Genomic DNA, 24,768 nt, shown 5'->3' on the forward strand with positions numbered 1-24,768 from the left:
ACCCTGATTCCAAGTGACATCATCTGTCACTATCTGGTCCCAAGTGACATCATCTCTCTTTCTGATGCACACACTCAACAGAAGAACAGAAGGTTCAAGCTTACAGATATTGTTTGTTACCCACAATGTAGCTCATGGTTAATCCAGATCAAGTCAGAACCTAAGACTCTAAACTTTTAATAAGTTGTTTTTTTCTGAGATGTAACAGAAGAATTAATGGATGTATGATCTTGAAAGTGCATGGAAAATATCCTTTCCTAGTCTCCTGAGGAAAATCTCTTCTTAAAGTAAAAAGGTATCTATAAACTTCCCAAGAAAAACCAATTGGGGTGAGGGAGAACTGTTAGGCAGCAAAGAATCAATAGACACACACACTGATGTTCAGAAAGAACGTCCAAAGAATAACCAGAGGACTGATACTTCTGGTGTAGAAAGCCAAAGTCCCTACAAACATCTCTAGAAAAGGAGGTTATTGATCATACAGTGCACTGACATCTGACAAACCTTCAAATCCTAACTAGATTTGCCAGGGAAGTTCACTAAGAGGTTATCTCCACGTCAAAGCCCTTTGGGCCTTAAGCTCTTGAGCACACACACATTTGTGGCAAGATGCTGCAAACAGTTGACATGGCAGAAAAATCTGACAGTAATCCTAAGTGGGTTGTGCCATATTAGCAGGAGAAAGCTTTAGGAAAGAATCCTTTTGGTATTGTCAGAAGAGATTCTGCCGCAGCAAAAGAGAAAGTGGATGTGTGTTAAGGTTATGCAAGTTATCACACATACCATAAAAATCATCTAAAGCCAAGGGGCTGAGTCCATGCTCTGTAACTGATTGGATCAGGTTACACAGGGACCCCAGAATGACAAAACTTTTATAAAAGGACAATGTTTTTAAGATTTTTCCAATACAAAAATGCTGGAATACCAGAGTGAGAGCTGGAGAAAAAGACAGCTGCTAATACAAGCTACAGGAAGAGCTTTCAGAATAAGTGGTGTATGTGACAGGGTTCCTTACTGCAGAAAGGGAAAGACAACCTGGTACTGACATGAATGCTGTCCAACAATCCACCATTCCTCCTCTTCCAGTAACTGATCCACCTGGAAAAACTCCCACTCTACAGCAGTGAAAGCCCAAGGAAAGCAGAAAGAACCTATTGAAGTCTACCAGTCCACTGCAGCTCTGTGAAAATGTGGGTCATTAAGGAAATCTTCCCTAACACTAGACAGTTTCTAGCAGATTTAGAATTATTTACACACATTAAAGAACAGCCTCAGTAACAAACCAGATGAGTAGCGGCTCATGAAGGACCATCTATACACCAACTCATGAGAAACAGGGATTACAAATCAAGCCAAGTACAACAGAACTGTAATGATAACAGAAGTGCAGATTAGATGTTATTGAAGACACACTACTTTGTACTTCAGGAGAAATGTGCACTACTGTTAAGTATATATTAGATATACTTAAGTTTAGGTGCTTAGAACCTTAGGAGACCTGTGCTGCACAAGTCCACAAGTCCAGAAAAAATTCTGCTTGAAGTTCTTTGCCAAAGCCTTTGACCTCATCAGCAATCTGAGCTTTCCAGTTCCATCAACAAACGTGGTTGGGCTGTGATTTCCATAAAGACACCTTAGCTCCACAAGGATAAGCACAGTGCCTAAGGAGAAGTCTCCATAGTGCAGAGATCAGGAGGTACCAGCAAACCCAGCAGCTCAAAATGACCCCATGACCATGTGAGACTGCAGCTGCTCCAGAAGTGGCTGCCCTGCACTGGCACAACGAGGTCAGGCTGCACAAACACAAGGCAGTAGTAGACAGGTTCCCTGCTGAGCTGCAGGTCTGCAAGCTCCATAAAACTGCCAGGCAGTGACAGAGCTGTCCAGCACACGGACAAACCTGTGCCAACTCCCTCATGCCTTGCTCCAGAGCAACGAGCAGCCCAGAGCTGCAAGGCTGAGGTTCTGCACACAGCTGTGCTGAGCACACTCCACACCCTGTGCCCAATGAAAGGGACCTCTCAAATGGTCAGCACCTGCTGCACTGAAGGTGTGCTGCAACTTACCATGAAAAAAACACGGCATGACTGCCAGGTGTTGTTCAGAGCATCTCTGATACAAAATGCTTGGAGTTTCTCCCAACAGACACTGAAGACTGGCATGGCACAGAGTTTTAGACAAGAACTACAAAAGCAAATTCCATTTCCTTTTCAACTCATGTCACTCTGGAGTCAAGGAGAATTCTACCCAAACACAGTGCCTAAAAGTTAAGGTACAACATACAACAGCAGCACTCCACTGCTGGCTACCACTACTCTATCCAACGTGAACACACGGATTCCAACCAGCCATTATGGTCTCAAAAACATCAATTCTTCAACAGCTGAGTCATGATTGTTGTCAACACAGGTGAAAGATACATTTGCAAATATCCTCAAGAATCCTCACTGCAGTGCACAGAAAGTGCATTTTGTACAGACCAAGCACAAAAGTTCACATTATGAAAAACTGCTTGTTTTTCTTACAGAAGAGTCAATAGACAAAAAACTTGATTTAATTTTAAAAGCTTTTGCTTACTCTTACTGTGCAAGAGTTCTGTTTCAAACAACACAACTGAACTGTCTAAAACTGTACTGTCTAAAAGGTAAAGAAATGAATAATTTGTAAAGTATTGATTCACAAACATTTTAAGAATATAGTTAAAGGAATAAGGTCATGTTGGAATGCCGAAAAGACACTGCATTTAAGAGTGATCCCATAGGTAAAAAATCTTACCTGCTCATTTGAAGAGGTGTGTAAGAACTGTTCTGGAAAATACGTAATTTTATATAGCAACAATTGACAAATGCTCCAACAACAATGTGATTTGCAACTATTTTGACTTCTCTGGAAAGCTAAATTCCTTGAAAGTGTGTTAACATTCCTTTCTAGTCAAGGATACAAAGCTAGAAAACCAGAGTGCTCTGTCAAATTGCAACACTATCATCACACAAATCTGTCTGATGTCGAAACAGCTAAGAAAAACACTATCAAGAGCTAAACCAATTACTTTAATTATTGATCTCCAAGCAATTCAGATGCAGCTCTGCCATTAATTTCAATATACTTAGATCAAACAACAAAGCAATTATACCAAAATCAGATTTGTGTTTGAGAAAGGAAGACACAAAATAAAGTGTCACTAATTCTTTATGTCTGTTATTTTAAATAGGAGGTTTTAAAACTCAACTTGTCTTTATTTGTGACAGTCTGTCTCTACCAAGGTGTGTCAACATTAGTGCTGTTCAAGCACCTAAAGAAATGGGAATGGCCAAGTTACTTTGCATTTATTACCAGAGTCTGCACAGAAATACTTAATGAGGAGTAATGCTTTAAATCAATGCTTTCTTCCTTCAGAATGCAAGAGCCTAAAACAACTAAGCCCATGAGAAGCCACAAAGAACACATTTCTTTAATTTGTCCCCACTGTGAATGCCCTACTCAAGGTATACACTCTCTGTAATTTTAGTCGATGCCACCTTTTCAGCTGAAGCTGTGAAGAATTGAAGCTGGACAATTCCACTGACTGACAGCTCCCCAGGGCAGCCTCAGCACAAACATTCCCTCCACATCCTCCTCTGTGAATTCCTGCCTCTCTCACTGCCCATACAGAATTATTCTGCTTTAAGAATATGCCAAACACTACGCCTGCAAGTTCAATACAAGCCATCAACTGGGACATGACATTACATGCCATTTGGCTGATAGCAACATTTATTAAGTAGCTCTGCTTTTGCAGTTAGTCTGAACACAGAAGGAGAATTATTTTCACACCTGTAAGCTTGAATTCAGAATGCTTTTCAACAAAATCAGGTTTCGTTTTGATTTTTACTAACCATCAAATGCACAGTCCTGAGTAATGACTAAGCTTAATGACTGGGTATGACTAACACTTATAAATAATTAGTGCCTTTTCTCCCCCTCCCCCATGGAGGACAGGGAAGGAAAGAAAATCAAATGATACACTGGCAAAAAAGGAAGAAAGAAAGGAACTACGAGGCTGAATCTCAATGCAGGAACACTTGTATATTCTTCCAATCCACCCTTAATGCTACTGCAAACACGACTGCACATTATGTCTGTTAAAAACTACTAACTCCTCATGCTTGTCTTTTAACTTCCACACAGTTCAGTCACTGTCAGCCTCCCTACCCCAGATCTCTTCTCCCACACTGATCCCTCCACAAACACTCTTCTGGTCCCCTCCATCGACTCTTTTGCCACAGGTGCTGCAATTCCTCAGCGCTACTCCTCGGAGCTGGCACTTGTGACTCATGTGAGCACAACTGGTCCCACTCGCCACACCACGACTCAGGCTCAAAGCACCTGATGTTATTATTGTTTGGGAGAGAGGCTCTAAAATGAGCCCTCCCTTATAGAAATGTTTGATTAATAAACTGAAGGAAGGTGTGCAGACAACTTAGCACAGCCTTGCTGCACCCCAAACCCTCTCAGAAAGACTCGAGCATAGCACCACACCTCATTGCCTGGCTTTTGTTTATACTCTGATATCTAGAGCACACGTTTTTCAACTGCACTGATTGACAGCACAGTCTATCCAGCACGTGCTTTATTCTGCACAAAAGCACTGTGATAGCTTTTAACAGTTCAGCTGCTCTCAGAAGCATATTTTAATCAAGCTATAATCATAAGTTAGACCATTTTTACAGGAGAGGCTTACTCAATTCAATACAAATCTTAGGACAGTCATGTCAGTCATGTAAAGTAATATTACACACTGCTGTGATTTTTATGTTATTCGTTGTCTAGGGTATGTGTTACTGAAAAATACATTTTAGTAAGGCATTTTAAGGGAAAAAGCATCAAAATTAAGATACATAGCATTCATAAGTTACAACTCAAATTCATAAACAGAGATCTACCGTGGCAAGAAGTTACTTAATTTTCAACAATATTCTTTTCCAAATCCCACAGATAGAGCTTGGTATCCAAACTGGACCTTGCACTAAATTCTGTAAATACAAAATAAAAGCACCATCCCTATTTAACCTATTTTATAACACATTTACACATTTTGCTGAGCATCAGCCTTTGACGTTCAAAGTGCAACTTTTTGATTACTGGTAGTCTAAGTACAGAAAGTCATAGTTTTAAAATGTTACTTTGAGTTCGACAACAGTTACAGACCCAAAGATCATATACATTTGTACAACACCTTAGGACAGTTCTACTGAGATGCTGAACAAATCTCACTGTAGGTGTATCAATTCCTTATAATTATCACCTCTTTCCTGATTACTGATAGATCTATACCATTATCCAGTGACAATAATCAACATTTTCTTCTTACAAAAAATATTCTATATTTTAAAAAACCCTTAAAGGCACAAATAAGACCTCAAGGACAATTATTATATTTTACATTAAATATTATGCTAAAGACACCTGAAGAGAATTACTCCAAGAGAGGAGGGTTTGTGCTAAAAAAGTGTCTCTCAGTTGAGACACCTGCACCTCCAGAAGACAACCAGCATTTCCAGGAAGAAATTCCCACAGATTAGAACTGGTGTAAAAATGTCCAGAGTAAATTGAGGTAAAACTGTCCTAGAAGGTTTAAAACAACCAAAAAGCTCTATTCATGTGCCTGGGAAAAAGAAAAAAAAAAAGCCTCATTTAATTTGAAATATGGATGATCACATAGTCTTTACACCTGTTTAATTACAACCTGTACACAGACCAGGCTGTATCAGCAATTTTGCTTCTCTTACAAGGAAGCAGATACAAGAGGGCTGATACAATTATTTGCACACAGGAATAGACCTGTGGCTGTGCAAAGAAAAAGCCCTTTGTCACCTGTGAGCAACACTCTCTGCCTACAGTTTGGCCTTCCTTCACACCGAGCTTTGGGGTTCATAACACACCTGAAATAAATGTCAATTAACCAGGACTAAAACCTCCTCTTTACCATTGTGATAGATACATGTGTTTCTCTTCAGTTATGAGAAACTGTATTTTCAAAATCCTTATCTTCATGCCACCACCTTTCCAAATCTTTTTTCACAAGAGATAACGTGCCTAACAAAACTTGCTAACAGTCTTCCAATTAGCAAAACCCCTTTTTCCGTACATGAAGCAATGGCAACAAATTCAAGAAGTTTCAGACAGATTAATGGAGTTACAAACATTCATAAAGTTTCAACACAAACAATAATCTTGACAAGAGTAGCTATTTTAAGGTAAAAATTATGATTTTGAGTATTTCTGACCAAAGGAAAAAAAATAAACACAGCACAAAAAATGTTTAATGTGTTAAGAGACTTCTATGTCCAGTTCTTTCTGGGCAGACTCAGTATTGATCACAGTTTTTACACAAAGCAACCTTTCCACACACCAGTACTTTCTCTTTCCTTGAACCCAGACAGTTTAAATATCAGTATTTTCAGCTGTGTTCTAGAACTACTTCATAAATATTTTAGAATGATATTTACATATCATTTCCCAAAACGGGGAAGACAGACAACAGTAAGAGTTCTCATACACCAGAATACTTCATTTGAGGAGTTTGTGATCTAACTTGTCTCTTATCAGTGGCCCAAACTCACGCATTTTCTTGTCACTTTGCTAACAGGGCTGCAGCATCCTCTCTTAGTAAGGGATTAAAGTCCTGGGCAACATTCATATTTGTGGTCCTCAAACCAAGAAGGTTTCACAAGCAACCTGCTTCAATTTCCAGAGACGGAAAACACGTAACTTCTTGCAGAGTGCAAAATACCTCAAAAGAAATAAATCACTTCTGGTTATTGACCAATAACCTTTATCACAAGCTCAGTGATACCCAAAAACCCCAGAAGATCACAATTTGAAGATCATACAGACATATCCATACATACACTTCCAAAGGCTGTTGGCAACAGTATTTTTCATAACAGAAGTGAACAATATGTAATCAGAGTTAATAGCTTTCATAACTTAACGAATTCACAATTATAGTCCCATTAGATCCCATCACTTAACGACACAGTCTTATCAGATGTGCACAACATCAAGACACTTTTTAACAGAACCAGAAAACCCCATTGCACAGCTCTCTGAGGCTCAGGCTCTTTGGGGTACAAAGCCAAGCTTGCAGGAGTCCTCAGCTATGGAAGGTGCAATGTGAACAAACACAACTTTCAGTCTGGTGACATATGGCAGATCTGATGTAGCAGATTCCAAATAAAGCAGAATGTTCCTTTTGCTGATGCATGATTTGAACATAAAATCCACCCTGCACCCAGAAGAGTTCTGCAGAAGAGATCCATGGTCATCTTCCAGAAAGACAGAACTGCTTTACACGCCAAGTACAGGACTCCCAAGCTCCAATCCTGGCAAAATATCGATTCCTGCATGGCCTAGGGCAAGTCAGAACTTCTCTGACTTGCTCTTTCCCCCAGCTCTAAAGCAGAGTTTATACTACTTTATTTACCAACCACACAGGCAGGTTGCAAGGATTAAAGCATTTTGTAAAATGCTTTGAAAGTAAAACATACTGTAAAACTCTAAGAAACCCCCATTGTCACGGTGCACTGCAGACATTATTTTTAACAAAATCGAGCCATGCCAACACAGTTAACAGGCATAATATTGGCAGCACATGCAACATACAGGGAAACTATAATGAGGATATGTTTGAACTCGCTTACTAGTCAGTGAGAAATAGAAACAACCACATTCCACTACTTCATAGTATTTCCCCTGTTCCTTCCTGTGTTCCTCATATTATGGGATTCTGAGGATTTCCTCGTCTATCTACATCCTAGTTCCTTCAGGGACTTCTGGGGTACATGTTTCAAGTCCAAAGCAACCCAAAGAATGAGGCACTCAGTATGAAAAAGTAACAAATTGCTTGCTTTGATTTTTCTCAGTTGCCACCCTTCTTCACTTTTATAAACTCTCCTTTGCCCAACCACCTACTACCCCGACTCCCAGCTGAAGGAAATGGAATTACTCCTGCAGAAGTTATTTTTCAGTTACTCCACCTCCCAAAACTACAACTGCTCAAGTCAAAAGGACCCAAACTCATGCTTTAAATAATGTGTTCAGGCAGTTTGCCCATCCTAAAGCCACCATAACCATGGCCTGAGTTAGAATCCTTCTTGGATAGTGAACACAAGCTAAAAACCCATCGGTTTCTACAAAAAAGCACCAATTTAACACCAAATGAAGTTTTGAGCCTCTAAAGCCATGAAGAAACCCTTGAGTGTGCATTTTCATGCAGAACATCTTCCAGGATGGGCAGATGTAGAGCACTGATGCTCTTTCAGGTATCCTTTGCTTCTGGAAAGCATCAATGGTAAGTTTTAACCACTGCTAGAGTTCAGAACTCTGGAACATCTCACTGCTAAAGGGGCCCCTTTAACAGCAGTTTCTCAGTCTATAAAAGGCCCATCCTGTCCTCACCACAGAAAAGGCACATGAGATGCCCTTCAGAAAGACAGCAAGAAAGAAATCTGTAGTCTCATCCCCTATCATCAGCTACTGGCAGATCCAACTAAGTTTTCAGAAAGTAATGAAGAAGTTTTATTTTTAGATACAAGGCAAAACAATTCTCCTCTACGACAGCTGCAGAACTGCACCACTGCTAGTGGGAAAACTGGTCATGACTGTAGAAGTAAAAAAAAAAAACCACATGATGACATGCCATCCTATCTGCTACCTTCAAACAGGACTACATGTCACCAAATCACATTTAATCAGGAAAATATCAGTCTTTATGAACAAGCCACCAAATTTTCATAACTACTAACAGTCATTCAGAAGGTAAAAGAAAAGAGAGGGACAGAGGGAAGTGAAAGTTTCTAGATTTCAATTTCACCTAAGCCAGTGGAGAAAACCATCCAGACCTATCTGCTCTGTGCTATTCTCACTGCATACCCTCAGCACTCACCAATGTGCTCCTTCTCTAAGCAGATACCTTAAAAACTTATTATGAGATGTTTGTACATAAAGATAAAGCAGAAGACAGTAGCAACACAAATTTGCAAGAAGAGAAATCAAATCTTGGAACCCCAAGCTGGCAGTACTGCTAGGTAAGGATAAACTCACACATGATGGGTTTGTACTACAGCACTGCTGGACAAGATGGGGTTTTCAAAAAATTATTTGAAATTACCCAAGTTTTGCCAGTTTACAAGGTGATTCTACCCTGTGTCAGCAATGACCTCTAAACACTTTACACACTCTTACAATGCAAAAGATAAATTTTAGTGCATAATCCCAGTTATACTTTTCTGCAGACTTTTCTGAGCACCTCTAACAGTGAAATACTGACTTACCACTTCGACAAACTCACTGATTTTCTACCTCTTACCATATTATTGTACACAACACATTTCTCATTACTGAAGTACTCAGCAACAAAATTCATTCCATTTATTTCCAGTCAGTTTCAGCAGTGTTGCATCCTTAAGGCAGTATTGTGTAAACTTTTGTTTCTACCCCCTTATAAAATTATTTCCATCTCATTTCTAAGAGGGTGTGAATAAGGTTATCTTGGGACCATCACTTACACAAATCTGTCCAACTGGAGCACAAAGTCCCAAACACAAGCTCCTGAAGAAAAGACTAAGGACAACAGTCCCTTCCTCAAAGATGCCAGAAGTGGAAAACCATCATTAATACACAGATACAATAGCTCAGTTCCTTGGAGAAGAAAAACACCAAAATCCAGTAAGGTCACAATAATTATGGCCCACTGGCTCTTCAAACATCTCCAATTTGTCAATCAGTCAAGGTCTGCTGCATAATTACCTTGATGTGATACAAAGCATTATTCTAATAGCAATATATTTTAAAGACCATTGATGGAGTTTATTTTCCACATGGTCTTTCAAAGAAAACATTTAAAATCTTGTAAGGTTTCTAATTTTCAAGTCCCAGCTTATAACTCATGCTGACATTTTACATTCTGCTTTCCACACATGTGACACTGTAACTGTATTTTGGAGAGCTAGAAACAGTAATTCTGGATAAGAAAATAACAGTAAAAGGTGTGCTGTCATGGTCAAACCTTCCATCAGAATTTTCTAAGTGTTTGTAACTCTTGGTGTAAAAAGCTGTGTGTGCAGTGTATTATTTCAAACTGCTTCAAGCACTGTCACAGAAACTCTTACTAGCACAACCTATTAACTTACAGAAACGAACTTCTGAATGCAAATCCAATGCATGCAGTAGGTGCACAGCACACAGGCACTGCAGCTGCAGCTTCACACTACCAAACTGCCTCCAAAAACCTGGCCTATGATGCTGTCATTGAAAATACAATCTCAAAAGCACAGCCACCTATTCTCCTGCACTCTGCTGAAGATCACAGCAGCTTCACATGGCCAGATTTGCAGAGGTGCTTGGCCTTTGTGCCTGAGAGATGTCTGCAAGAGCCCAGCATGCACCAATTCTCAAGTGTTTTGAAAGAGATGGTTTATGCAAAGCATTTTTAAAGCTGGTTACTTTTGCAAAGTATAAAAAACAAACCAAAGCAATGTAAAAGAAAAATAATCAGTTCCATTTAAAAAAATCTTTTTCAATATTAAGCCTGTCTTATCCTACAAGAACTCAGTTTCCAATTTCTATGTATCCAATCACATATACTTGCTTATTTTAAGTCATGCTTATTCTTTTGAAGTCATAAATATTTCTTTAAGTGTAGGACAGAAAAAAAAAGTGCTTCATAAAAATCCAAGTTCTTAGAACCTACACTGTTTTACTTAGCTCTATCAAGAACTCCAAAGGAACAATTTATAGTCCAATTTTATTAAGGACTGGCAATGCTGCTTCTAAGAGTAACACATTTCAGGATGCTGTGGCAGTCAGAAAACATCAGCTACCTGAAAAAGGGTCCCACTGGATTCCACACGAGTATTTTCCCTCATAATCAGGTTTATAATGCAGTATTAACAAAAAATGTAGGTATAAATGGCACTAGACTAAACTGGATCAATCCTTGATACAATATAGCAATAAATAAAATAAGGCTTTTCCAACCTATCCATTTACAAGCTTCAAATCAAGCACCACAATTCCAAGATCTGAATTTTACTGCTATTTTTTAAATTCGCAACATGTCATTCAAATTACTCATATAGGGCATAATCTTTTAGAGACAAAAAAGGAGGAATATTTATACCAGTTAGTACTTGGATACACACAATGTTTGACAGACTTCATCAAACTACATGGCATCACATACCACAGATAGCACATTACACAAAAACACAGTGTTTAGTAACACAGCACACAATTCCTGATCTACTTTATGTGACAGGTGCATTGCTCTGAGGTTGGTCAGGAGTTCCAAGAGATGTATTTTACTAAGACCACTTCTATTTTACTAAGACCACCTACAAAAATCACCACCAGTTTCATTCAGCATTAGTAGCAAAATTCAATTAGCTGTTCTTTGCACAGTGCCCTGGAAACAGTGAGCACTAAGAATACATACAATACCCTTGTATGTATTATTATGAGGACAGGAAGCAATGTGTAGGTTCACATCAGTATTTGCAGTTAAAAAGCAAAGTGGATACAAGCAACAAGCCTGACTCAAAATAATAGGAAATATAGAACATTAAATCTCTAAATCTGGGATATTTAAGGAGGGACAGAACAATTCTGAGCAAATAAATGCTTCTCATCCTGCTTTTCACACATCCACTGAGTTCAGGACTAGAATCCTTGTCCAGAGATGCTCAGCACTAAGCATGAGACTAGCTACCACAAAAGCTGCAGCCCTAGACACAACAGGGTGAGGTAAGGACATAGGAAGTCTGCCTTTTGTATCAGAATGCCAGTGACTAGAAAGATGATCATAAGCTTCAAATCTGTGAGTTTTTAAGTCAGAGTTTGAAGGTATTTAAAGCCAAAGTAGGTAGTTTTCTTGTGTTGTATCTGCTGCTTCTCTGTTCATGAGTGCTCTGTGGTACTGGGGGCATGCAGGGACAGGAGGGAACCAAGCAGCACTTAAAGGTTACAAACTACTGACAAAACCACCTGAAAATTCAAAATGTCTGTTGTGCTAATGAAATAACAACACTTCATTAGATAATGTTCCATTGTCACTTTTTGGCAGTTTGCAGCTTCATCTACACTCACATTGGAACAAAGCTACCAGGCAGAATTATTTTCAATTACTGCTGAAAAGACTTTCTGGTCACCCAAAATCAGACACTAAGTAGTGGAATGCTACTATGCCACTACTACTCAACACCAGACCATTCTCATTGTTACATGTCATGCCTTTTCCACAATTCACAATTAAATGGCACGGAATCTTACTTGGATTCCTTCCTCCCTGCAAGATACACACTTCCAAAATAAAACCCCTCAATCCTCTGACTTACCTGGTGGTAACTGAAAATTCTGAATGTTAGTCGGATTCTGAGGTGGCTGAGGCAAACGAGGTGCTAAAACTGTAGGAGTCAAAGTTGCTCTGATTCCACTCGTAGTTGGTGTTGGAGTCCTCGGCAGACTTTGTGCCACTGTATTGGCAGTGCCTTTAGCCATTCCTGTGGGGGTGCCAGGAGCTGCAGGAGGTATCCCACCAGGATTGGGAGCAACATTGGAGAGCCCAGCTTGCATAGTTTGCCCAATAATCATGTTACCCCCTGTAGTACTGGGCTGGCCAGCAGTAGCCAGCGTCTGCTGTTGGGATACTGCCTGGACTATAGTTTTAGGAGACTCAGATTTGATGACCTGCGTGGCAGGAGCTGCTGGCACACTGGAACCAGACTGGCTGTTCACAAGTGACGTCTGGAGGGAAACTCCAGATCCCACAGTGGCTGTGGCAACAGCAGGAAAACTCCCCACACTGATGGTCGAATTGATCACAGTATTGCTCCCGTTCTGAGTGGCTGCAGCAGCTGCAGCCACCGTGGGTCCTGCTGTGTGCATGGGGGGCCTCACCAGCGTTACCGTGGGCGCCCCGGTGCCAACGCTCGGCGGCGGCTGCGAGGAGATCACTGTGGGCGAGGAGGAGGACGCAGAGGACACAGCAGTATTAAGGAAAGAAGTCTGGATGACAGTGTTAGAAGCTGAGGGCAAAACAGCATTAACAGCGTTTCCTTTCCCCACGGATCCAGGTCCATTGTTAACGAGAGGGGCAACAGCAGGTGCAGGAGCGGGGTTGGCAGTCACAGGAGTCCCAGAGAAAGCAGCACTTCCTGTGTGGTGAGAGTTCATCACCACGTTACTCCCATTCAAAGTCTGCACCGTCGTGGTCCCAATCTTGCCATTCCTGGTGGACAAGGCAGTTGCCATGGTGCTGATAACCACCGATTTGCCCTGACTGAGGGTCCCTGGAGCAGCAGTGACTTCAGATCCTCCTGCTGCTGCAGTGGTGGTGCTGGTGCTCGTTGTGGTGGCTCCATCCAGAGCTGAAGTCTGGGACCTGGTGTTATGATTAATAACACCCCCCTGCACTCCTCCTGCCCCTGCAAAACAACAACGAGGTTAAACAGAGCGAATGAGCAAGAAGAGAAGCCCAGCAAAGACAGAATGCTCTCCCTTATCACCAGGTCTTCTCCATCTCCCAAGCTGCCTGCCTGGAGCCAGGAAAACAGGACAGAGTACAAACTGAACATGGCTTAGAATACGTTATCTTAAAGCCTCCAATATCCCACCAAAGACTGGCAGATTCAGTATTAATTGTAACACCCCTGCTTTTGACACTACAGTACAAAGCAGGGAAAACAGATTTATTATGAACCAAGGGAAGCAAGAAGATCATCTAAGACCTCCTCCCCATTCTGGAGCCTGACATCCCGTTTAGAAACAGGACTGCAACTGCAGGGGGGGGGAAATGGCCAAGGAAGACACATTATTAAGACATATTCCCTATACCCAGCACACATTACTCTCTAATCCTGTCATCTGCAAAGTAAGTCAGTCAGATCAGGAGGCTCAACAACAGCAAAATATGAAAAGTGAAAGGAAAGAAAAACATTGGCCTGGCAAGATAAGAAGTACTGCAAGGCCTGGAGCAGGTTTCTAGAAGACCCCTCTTCCTTATGACAGAATTTGTTCCGACGGATCTGAAGTTCCCACAGCCCGAGACAGTTAAAAATAAATAAATAAAAAGCAAAGCTGGTTTTCAGAAGGGACAAGATGATGTAGCTTCTTGTCCTGAATAATCCTCATGCCCATTGATAAGGCCTGGTGTTAGCACAAGTACAATCACACACAGTCCAGGTCCTGGCCCTAAGGAGACAGAAATGGGAAAAGAACAGTGACAGGCAGACACTGAGATGCACATTATAAGGGTCAAGGAGATCCTCCTAGAAGAGCTTCATCAATCATAACAGACGGTCTGTAGTATCTTCTTACACTTCAGCAAGACAAAATCAAAAATAAAAAAGGGGGGAGGGGAGGAATTGCAGAGAGATTCTGGGGAGACATTTCTTTCAATCCCCCTGAAAAACAGCTTCCCTCCATTCCCACGTAGCGAGCCCTCAGTCCCAGCCTTCACACTGCCCCCCTACAAGCCTCACAAGACGAAGGGGGGAATATTCCCAGGCAGCTCCGGGGGTGGGGGGGGGGGGAGAAGGCGCTGTGCAAGGTGGGGTGTTGTGGCCTGAATTCCCCCCCTTGCCGGGACCCGGCGTTGTGACTACCCCCCCTTGAGGGCAGAGGAGGAATGAGAGGTCCCCATGCCCCCTCCAAGCCCCTGGAACAAGGGAGGGGGTGCGGGGGGAATATCAAGGCAGGCAGATATGGGGGGGAAGCATTTTGAGGGACTTCCTCCCCTTGAAATCCCCCCTCGCTTCCTCCTCTACAGGAAATAGGTGTCATGATTAATAACACCCCCTTCCACTTCAGCAACAGCGAAGGGGGAGGGGAAGGAGCATTTACACAGACAGCTAAGGCGGCATTATCAAGAGGGAATCCCCCCCATAACCTCCACCCCTGGAAAGGGAAGGGGAGCAATCACAGGCGGCATGGGGAGGCACAGCCATGACCAAGGGGGTGGGCTCTGCCTCCTTCAGTCCCCGAGATTAACAGAGCCCTTTTACACTCCAGCAACAAGGGCAGGAAAAGCAGAGGGGACCGGCAGAGTCACGGACGGGCACTGCCGGCTCCTTCTGCGGGGCGGCTGCCCCCACACATGATCCAACACCCTCGAGTAAGCACGGGCGAGGAGGGAAAATAAAGGGGAGGGAGCAGAGGCGCGGATACACACCGAGGGGGCATGATGAGGGGAGGCTCTCCCCCGTATGATCGATACCACCCTTTGCACTCCCGCTCCTGCCACAACGAGAAGGAGGAGAGAGGGAAAAGGGGGGAAAGCAGTGAGGGAAGGAGGCAGCGGGAGCTGGGGAGTGGGGGGAGGGGAGGGCCCCTCTCCCTCAGAGCCCCCCACCCCTGCCCACGTTACCTGCTTTTGTGATCTCTGGGGCACTCAGTCCCATCTTGCTGCCGCTGCTGCTCTCTGTTTGGGCATTAGCATTGCCTCCTACTACTACTCCTCCAGGGCTGGGGCTAGGGCTGCTGCTGCTACTGCTGCTGCTCACAACATGGTTCCCCAGCAGCCCCCCAGCGGCCCTCAGGGGCTCCTGCGCCTTGTGGTGCTGGTGGTGGTGGCCGGAGGCCGCCAGCTGGGACTCCAGGGAGCCCACCAGGTCGCTCACCACCTTCTCATCCACCTCCGTGTTCAGGAAAACCTCATCCAGCAGATCCGAGCCCGCCGCCATCTTTTTTTCGGAGGGTTCCTGTGAGCGGCTCCCTCCTCCCCCCCCTCCCCTCTCACGGCTCCCTCCTCCCCCCGCCCCGCTCACACTCGGCCCCCCCGCCCAACAGCGCACGCGCGAGCGCCCGGCCCGCACATCACCGGCCGGGCAGGGATTCCGCCCGCCGCTGATTGGCCGGCGCCCGCGCTATAAAAGGCCGTGCAAATGGCTGCGAACGCTTAGTTGGGAGTCGGGCGGCGGCGGCGGCCCCCCGGCGGCCGCGGGCGGGCGGGGGCTGCGGCCCCTCGGTGCGGCCGCGCCGCGGGTGCGGGGGGTTCGGGAGCCGCGCGGGGCGGCGGGGGCGGCCGCGACCGCCGGCGGCTCTTTGTCTGCCTCGGCCCAAAATGGCTGCATGTTTTCCCTGCTGCTCTCTGCGTCCGGGTCTCCCCCGCCGGCGCGAGTCTGAAGGGCGCCCCGCACCTGTGCCAGCTGCGTGTAACTGATCCACCGGCGGGGCGGGCGGGGCACACGCCCAGCCCCGGGCGGGGGCAGCGGGCGAGGAGGAGCCCCCGCGCCTGCCTCCCTCCCGCCGCCGGCGGGGCGAGCCGGGGGCCGCAGCCCCTCGGTGCGGCCGGGCCGCGGGGGCGGGCGCGGGGCGCGGTCTGACTCAGCACGGCCGGGGCCAGCTCCGGGAAAGCGCGGCCGGCTGCGAGCCCAGCGCCGGGAAGGGAAAAGGAAGGCGAGAGAGAGGGGAGGCGGGGGGGAAAAGAGAGGGAGACGGCAATTTTGAACGGTCCAGTCGCAGCTGCGAGCCGGCACGGCGGGGCGATCCCCGCCCGTGTGTCAGCCCGCGTTACACCCCCGCCGCCGCTTAACCCTTGGGGGAGAGCCGCGCTCCGCAGCGGCGCTCGGCGGGAGCGCAGCCCCCGCGCCCGGCCCGGCTGCAGGTGGACATGATCGCTCACAGGAGGCGGCTGCACTTTGACCTTGTTGTGCAACCATCATAAAGGAAGTAAATAGCGTAAAAATAAAACCCGCCTTTCAATAAATGCGCTCTTCTGCCAGGCGCTGTTTCCCCAGAAAACTGAATTACTGGAACAGTATTAGCAGATGCAATTGGAACAATATTATCAGATGGCATGATTTATCTTTCACAATGGAATCATAGAATCATCAAGGTTGGAAGAGACCTTTAAGATCAAGTCCAGCTGCACTACCACTGTAACCCTTAAACCACTAAATCACATCTCCCAGCACCAGATGCAGATGCCTCTTAAACACCTCCAGGGGTGGTGACTCCACCACCTCTCTGGGCAATGTATTCCAATGCCTGATTTAACTTAACTTTCATGTTTTAAGGGGTAGCAAGCTCAAAATAGCACCTCTTATATCAGGATTTTAAAATAAGCTTTGCTCTTATGTTTTGGGAATGGGCAGCATTAGAGGCTGGAACTCTGTTGTAGTGGGATGGGCTCAGCACCTGCTGGTTGATGATTCTGGGGAATTGACTGGCCTAAAAGCTGCTGCTTGGAGGCTGGTGGAGACCTGGAAGAACAAGAGCCATGAGTTATCTGTGAAAAGGGGATCACTTTAAATATGTCCAAGCTTTCTGTACATAGGGCTGCCCAGGTGTGGCAACACTTCCCCCATCACATATTTGTGGTGATCACTTGACTTGTAGTACTCTAAAATGAATTAAATTGATCTGCTTGACAGTCGACCCCATGAGCAATGGGAACAGTGCTGAAGTACTGTCCAGTTCTCACCCTGTCCCCAAATATGCAAACATGCCTACCAGGGAGAAGCTGTTTGCCAAAAAGGCACATAAAAACTCATATGTATTTGCTCTTAACATACAGGCCCCAAAGAATAGAGCAAGTAGCTTTAAATCAACGGGGTAGCAAGCTCAAAATAGCACCTCTTATATCAGGATTTTAAAATAAGCTTTGCTCTTATGTTTTGGGAATGGGCAGCATTAGAGGCTGGAACTCTGTTGTAGTGGGATGGGCTCAGCACCTGCTGGTTGATGATTCTGGGGAATTGACTGGCCTAAAAGCTGCTGCTTGGAGGCTGGTGGAGACCTGGAAGAACAAGAGCCATGAGTTATCTGTGAAAAGGGGATCACTTTAAATATGTCCAAGCTTTCTGTACATAGGGCTGCCCAGGTGTGGCAACACTTCCCCCATCACATATTTGTGGTGATCACTTGACTTGTAGTACTCTAAAATGAATTAAATTGATCTGCTTGACAGTCGACCCCATGAGCAATGGGAACAGTGCTGAAGTACTGTCCAGTTCTCACCCTGTCCCCAAATATGCAAACATGCCTACCAGGGAGAAGCTGTTTGCCAAAAAGGCACATAAAAACTCATATGTATTTGCTCTTAACATACAGGCCCCAAAGAATAGAGCAAGTACCTTTAAATCAAAAATCCTAGAAATAAAAATCCTAGAAATTCAGCTCATAGTGAGTGATATTACTCTTCTAGTTTCTATGTCCTCTTCTCACCTACACTAGACTTTGGCTGATAACTAAAAAATTACAATGTTAAGCCTTTCCCAAGGCTCTGCTCACCTACCCCCGTGGCATCACCCTGAGAGACTGCCTACATCCTCTGAGTTTTATATTAATATTTTATTCTTGTACTTAAATGCTTTTCTCAGGCATCACTTGAAACTCAAGGGTGAACAAGAAACTGCCCTTTTCATCTGTATGAATTTTAACTCCCATTTTATCAAATTTTGACAAATTACAGTGCTGCAAAGTGGATGTGATTTTACAGACATCACTGTAGGTCATGTTACCCTTTTCTTACAAGACAGAAATGCTGCTTTGAGCAGGGCAGTCCCAGCCTCTTTGCTGCTGCCTCAGTCAAGCACGTTGCTAGTTTTAGCTATGGTGAAATTCTGTAAGCAACATACCAAAGAACTCTCTGGAATGGAAGCCTGGTCACATTCCCTATCCAGCAGAAGAGTTAATCAGCTGCTCAAATGATTTTATTAAGGGTGAACAAGCTTGACTTAAGCTAAGCCAGCCTAAAGGTGCAGAGTGGCTGAAAGACAATTTCTTTGATGGCATCTAGCCAGGGCACAGCCCCATGCTGGGCCACAGTGCCCGAGGAGCACGGGAGGAAGAGATGGAGGATGTTATCAGGTGGCAGCAGCAGTCAGCATGAAGGGGCAGAGCAGCCTGCATTCCTGCTCTGCTCACATTCTGGGACAGCTTGAATGTAGTTTACAGATGCCTACAAAACTAGAAATAAAAACCTCGAAATCTTCACGTCCTCATTCTAACACTCTCTTTAGTGTACCATATGGCACATCTACCATATTAGGTAAACAACTTTACAAAATTACAAGAGCAACTGAGATTCATTACAACTTGTGCATTATAAGTGTGTAGGATCCATTACTGAATAATTTATCTTTTCATACACTCTGTCTCTTGTTTGACGTTGGAAGTAAGTTTCTAGACTGAATTCTTCAGCACAAGGATTCCAGCTCCTCTGTGCTGTACTACTCCATTTTAAATGATACAAAAAGAGCAATTTGCACAAGAATTCTAGTAATGGAGTACAGGTAATTATTAGTGTGGTGTAGAAATAGTCAGACTCAATATACAGTGAATGCTGTGAACTTCACCCATCAGCACCCATCAGTTACACCAAAAGATCTTGAACATTACAGGCACATATGGGTTCTCTGTGTGTCAAAGAGCAGAAGCTAGCAGGAGCTATCCAGGAAAAATGGAGAACTGTCCGTTCCTTTAATCTCCTTCCTTTATATTATTATATATTATTATTTAAAATACTTATTTCCTCTCCTAGATCTACAATGTACGTAATGACACAGAGACTATCTCAGGTTAAGGTAATGCCATTCTCCTTCTGTTTGTTTTCTAAAAATTAAGTTAGTCTACAAGTCATTACAGAAACATCTGACAGAGGTATGGATTGGGGTGACAAGGGACAGAACAGAGAAGCCTATGGATGGTTTCAGTCTTAACTCACCCATCAGAAGACAAAAGGCCCATCAATAAATAAATTAAAAACTTATTGTTTTGATGGGTGATTTCTTGCTCTTTCCTGCCCCTCTCTCTGCTCCTCACCCAGGATCATTTGAAACACTGAAAGCTGGGATTTAACCAGTAACACCTTGATTTCAAAAGTTCAGTCAAACAAGATGACAAAATTCACACTTGTGTCAGTTTCCACTGGAAAGTGCTCAGCAAACACAAAATTTTGGGTTCATTCATAAAGCTGCACTAACCTTGTAGCCAGTATCCTTCCCTACCTTTCTGCCTTGTACCCCATCTCCTTTTTTTTTTTCCCTTTTGGAAGACCACAGCAGTTCAATGGATAATTTTATAAGTAGAGAGTGTTAGGAGGAAAGGAATGAAGTCCTGGTTGAAGATGATGCAGTTCTGTGCACAAGTTCCCTGTTGGTAACCTTGAAAGTCTGTGTGCTGATTCTTCTGCAAATGGGTCAGTCTCCACTAGCAAGTGAGCAGCAAAAGCACCAAGACTTCATTTGCATCCAGAATACAAATCTTCAACAATCTATAGGAAAAATATTCCTGGTTTCAACGTTTTTCTTCGAATTTAGGGACAAATGCAGTTTTACTCCACACATGCACAATAAAGCATCTTCTTCAGTGCCCCTTGTAGTCTGTGCTCTTAACTGTCTTCTCCCTGAAATCCCAAAATATTGTTAAAGTCTTGGTCTTCAACTCATCCCATGTACTTCAGTTGTCCTTAGGTGAATCCCTGAAGAAGTCTAATGCTCCTGATAGGGATTAATATTCATAATTAAGTATGGTATGCTGCAGGAAAATGTCTTAACCCTTGCACTGTAAAATAAAAAGAGATGAACAGTACATTTGGAGAGCAACAGTACAGTCCCTTTTTCTTTTATGATAATCATACCTACCTACACCCATATTTCCACTGAAGGACAGTGTCTGTCCTTATGGGTACTGGACTGTTTCTGCCAGCCACAGAAGCTCCAGCCCCGTGCTGCAATTCAGTGTTCTGGACAGAAGCCTCACATGATGCTGCCAGGGAAGAGAAATGGCAAAAGCATTCACTTAAATAGGTGTTTGTATCTGTATAACAATTACTGGAACTCCAGAAGTAGAGCAGAAAAAAACCCCAACTCTTCTTTTCATAAAATATATTTGATTGAATAAATATATTATGTGACACCTTGAGGGATATCCTCTTTTTTAAACCAAGGTATTTAACAATACTTAGTTATTAATTAGGAAAGACATAGAAAATGTCTGTTACAAGGACACTACTTATGAACTTGGTTTTCAAACCAAAATGTTATCTGAGCACACAACTGCCTTGGCAATCTCCTAAGTGTTTCTGGGATAGAAGACTGTGCTTCTAGAACATGCAATTCCCACAGGAGTTATTTATGTGTGGCTCTCCTGAGGCATTCCAAAGTCCACACAACTCAACATCCGGCGCCCAAAAGAAAACGCCCGGAGAATATACTGTGGGATAAAGGATTATTGTTTGAAACCCTTCAAGGCTTTACAGCATAAAAGAGCTGTGGAAAACTTTTTCCTTCCCAGCTGCTCTTCATCTGGCTTGTCATGCTTGTTACTGCCAAGATAGGAAGTATCAATACCCAGACTCATCTGTAAGGGAATTCTTAAGAACCTTTACTCATAGGAGAAAATGAAAGTGTCTAAGCACACACCCCAGCAGCTAACAGAGATTTCTAAAGCAAATCTGAAGGGGATTACTAGCAAATGTCCAGAATTCTGTGTGTGGAAAAGACAAGCAGCAGAGATGTCAACTAAGATTTGTGTTTTATCTGTTCTGAAGAATTTCTTGTGCAAGCCTACATGATTCATGGGAAAAAGAAAAATACTATTAGAAGATTAGAGGTCCTTCTGGTCACTACAACCAGCTTCAGTAATTTCACATATTTTGAATTTAGCAAATTATTAGAAGTGACTGGGCAAAATGAAAATGCTTTCCTCTCTAAGCAAATTAAAGGACTTTTGGAAAATTGAATCACTATTTCCAAGACAGAATATGTCAAGAAAATGTGCCTACTGATGGGTCTCATTACTGGAAATCCAATTTGCGCAATTTACAGTCAGGATTTGTTAGAATATGTTTGAAATATTTCTTTTGAGAGAGAGGTGACTTTGGCAGGTTTTGCTTCAATTTTTCTGTGAATCTTTGTGAGCAAAGTATGATCCTGCTAGGGATGTTTTATCAACAATATATCCTCAGACAACCTGATGGTACATGATACCATGGATATTCCAGTAATGGATTCCTGCCCTCTCTTGACTCAGAGCTGGACACATGTAACAATTAACCAGTTATGGTAATCACTGTTATCCCCCTTCTTTATATGCTTCCCTCCACTCACTGGCCTTCAAAAATTCATAAATAAAAATAAGTGAAAGAACCAAAGATGAATCTTCATCCTTTTGTGGTCAGTGCCACAAACAGGTACAGCCAATGCCACCTCAGTTGTGAAACAGCAGTTGCTGTAGATTAAAACATTTATCCTATGGAATTTCATATCACAATGCCTAGAGACTGTAACTTACTTCATCTAAATCATTCAGTAGCCCCATGGTTCTTCTCTTTTAAGACAGAGGAGTTATTTCAAAAGAAGATTTTGTGTGTGCCTGAATGCACACTTTTTAGCTCAACTATAATACTAAATTAAACTAACGGGCTGTAAAGTTGGTAAAACTTTCAGCATATGTTCAATACATAAGGCAAAATCCAGATTCTTTTACCTTTGAACTGGAAGAATAATAATGTGTGCAAGCAGTTCTGAAAGTCATTTTCACATGACAAAAATGGCTAAATCATTTTTCCTACTCCATTTCTAGTTCACAGTCTGTCAAATGCTCTTACCAAGCCTTAGGAGACAATAGAATTCCTGAGCAACCTTAGTGAGATTATAAAGAAAACAGACACAAAAGACACTGAACTGGAAAGCCAGTGTAGACAGAAGAGGTATAAAAACATCATCATTTACAGAAAAAAAAATAATGAAAGCAGTCCAGTACAGGAGGTTTGTTTTGGTTGTAATGAAATGAGATTTTATCTAAACTTTTTGTGGATTTGGAATGCAAAAAGTATGTAAGGAAGATTTTGCCTAGTTTTTGTTTTGTTCTTTTTTTTTTTTTTTAATGACTCCTCTGTAATAAGTGATTAAAATAAATCAAGCCACAGCTTCCTTATTGAGCTGTCTCAGACTTAATGAAAACACAGCTAGAAAGGCTATTAGACAAGGGGTTTTTTTTGGTTTTTTTTTTTTTTTTCTGGATTCTCCAGCAGTCTAAATAGTTAGGGATATGATTCCAGACTCTAGGTTACTTTCTTACACTACCTAAAATATATTCTGACTGTCAGAGAGAGTTCTGGAATTGCCCTTATTCCTTTAACAAGCTTTTGCCCATTTTGGAAACTGCAAACAAATCAAATAACTCAGTTAAATATGGGCCATGTTCCCATAGTTGCCTGAAGAAACTAGTGCATGTTTTGAAGCAAGTCAGAAAAAGATTTTATCTCTTAAAAGACAAGACAAAACTTCCAGCCCAAAGGAAATGACACACCTGGATGTAGGGCCAAGGGAATCATGTTAAGTTGTTCCTTACTGTTACCTTCCTTTGTATGGAGTACCTTGCAGTATTCCTCCAGTACCCCACAAGTATAACAAAATTGCTGTCACTATTCTTCAGAGCAGTTCATGCTCCAAGTTAAACTTGCACAGATCTTCAAAATGTCCTCCTAGCTGCTGTATGTCCCAATCAGCCTTTGGAAGTTTGGCACATGTGATGTCATAGGCAGAGTAAATGTTGAGGATGCTGCTGAGTAAAATACAGAGTCCAAAATGAAGATGTGAGGTGTTCTGGAAAAAAATTAAAACATATTAATCAGAATTAAGTGAAAAAAATTGAAAACCCAAATCTCTTTTTTAGTTAGTTTGCATTAAAAAAATGTGGTTTAAAAGTGCACTAAATATCAAACACCTTGTCATACATGAAGTGATGGAGAAATGAGGTGGGAGGCACAAATAATGCAAAGGCTTTGGAACAGTAAATGTCAGAATTGTGATGTGTTTGTGAAAAGTGTGTACACAAATACTACAATGGTAAGGAGAAGTGTGAGTTAGGAGGAGATTAAATCCCAGTTTATTGTAATAAATTACTTCCTGAAACTGCATTAAAATCCTATTGCTATGAATTACTGAACCATTCTTGGTATCTTTAGCCTAAACCTGAATTAAAACCTATAAACTTTAAACTCCAAAGCCTCTTTAGTCTTATTTTAAAAAGGAAAATAACCAAGATAAATGAAGAACACCCTAGAAGATAAAACAATGACTAATAATTCATATCCTCAAAGACATTTCTGAAACATGACTTTTAAAACAAGTCCAGAAACAATTCAAGCCATGAAAACTGCAGCAGATGTTGTGCAGGGAAAGAACAGCACACTGCCAAGGCTGGTAAAATGATCCCTTACCTCACTGAACAGAAAGAAGCTGAATCCACAACCCATTTGAAAAACAGGTAAGGAGAGGGAGATTCTTTGGTTGAAGAAGGATGAATGCAAATGAGGTCTCTGAACTAAAATATCTCATAAAGAACTCTCTCCTCTACGTTCTCAGCCCAGTGATGTACATTATTGCCCTATGGTTTGATTTGCACAGCAAGAGCTGTGCAGCTGGGTCTTGGTTCAACCCCACTGAAGCCTCAGTGCCAAGGAAATAGTGCTCAGTACTGATAGCTGGAATGTGTTCAATAATTTGGAGAGAGAAAAGTCCAGAGAGGGAAGGAGGAGCCCTTAAAGAAACATTGCTGTCAAGCTTTCTGGAATTTTAGCCAAACCCAGCTGGTGAAGGTGGATTGCTGTCCAGAGAATGGTGATGTTTTCTGGTCTGCAACATCCAGGGGTCTGCAGTATGTTTTTTACTCTCAAAAACATTTGATTTTGTTCAGAAAAGACTGGTCCCAGAGTGAGGTATCAGGCTGTACTCCCATCTGCTCCTTGGTCTTTCCTCTGAGACACTGTCAAGTGTACCA

At 42.7% G+C, this 24,768-nt stretch overlaps 1 protein-coding gene across 1 annotated transcript in view; it reads right to left on the minus strand.

The window, feature by feature from the left end:
• The window catches only part of TAF4 (TATA-box binding protein associated factor 4), a 37,419-nt gene extending 21,599 nt beyond the window's left edge, over positions 1 to 15,820 (minus strand). Inside the window, exons 1-2 of the mRNA XM_041417880.1 lie at positions 15,404 to 15,820; positions 12,375 to 13,463 (exon numbers count right to left, since the gene is read on the minus strand). Coding sequence (XP_041273814.1) covers positions 12,375 to 13,463; positions 15,404 to 15,719 — 1,405 coding nt within the window. The 5' untranslated portion in view covers positions 15,720 to 15,820. The remainder of the gene's footprint in view (positions 1 to 12,374; positions 13,464 to 15,403) is intronic.
• Between the last annotated feature and the right edge of the window lie 8,948 nt (positions 15,821 to 24,768).

Source organism: Onychostruthus taczanowskii, unplaced genomic scaffold (genome assembly GCF_017590055.1).
Source record: "Onychostruthus taczanowskii isolate IOZ18803 unplaced genomic scaffold, ASM1759005v1 scaffold57, whole genome shotgun sequence".
Taxonomy (NCBI): domain Eukaryota; kingdom Metazoa; phylum Chordata; class Aves; order Passeriformes; family Passeridae; genus Onychostruthus; species Onychostruthus taczanowskii.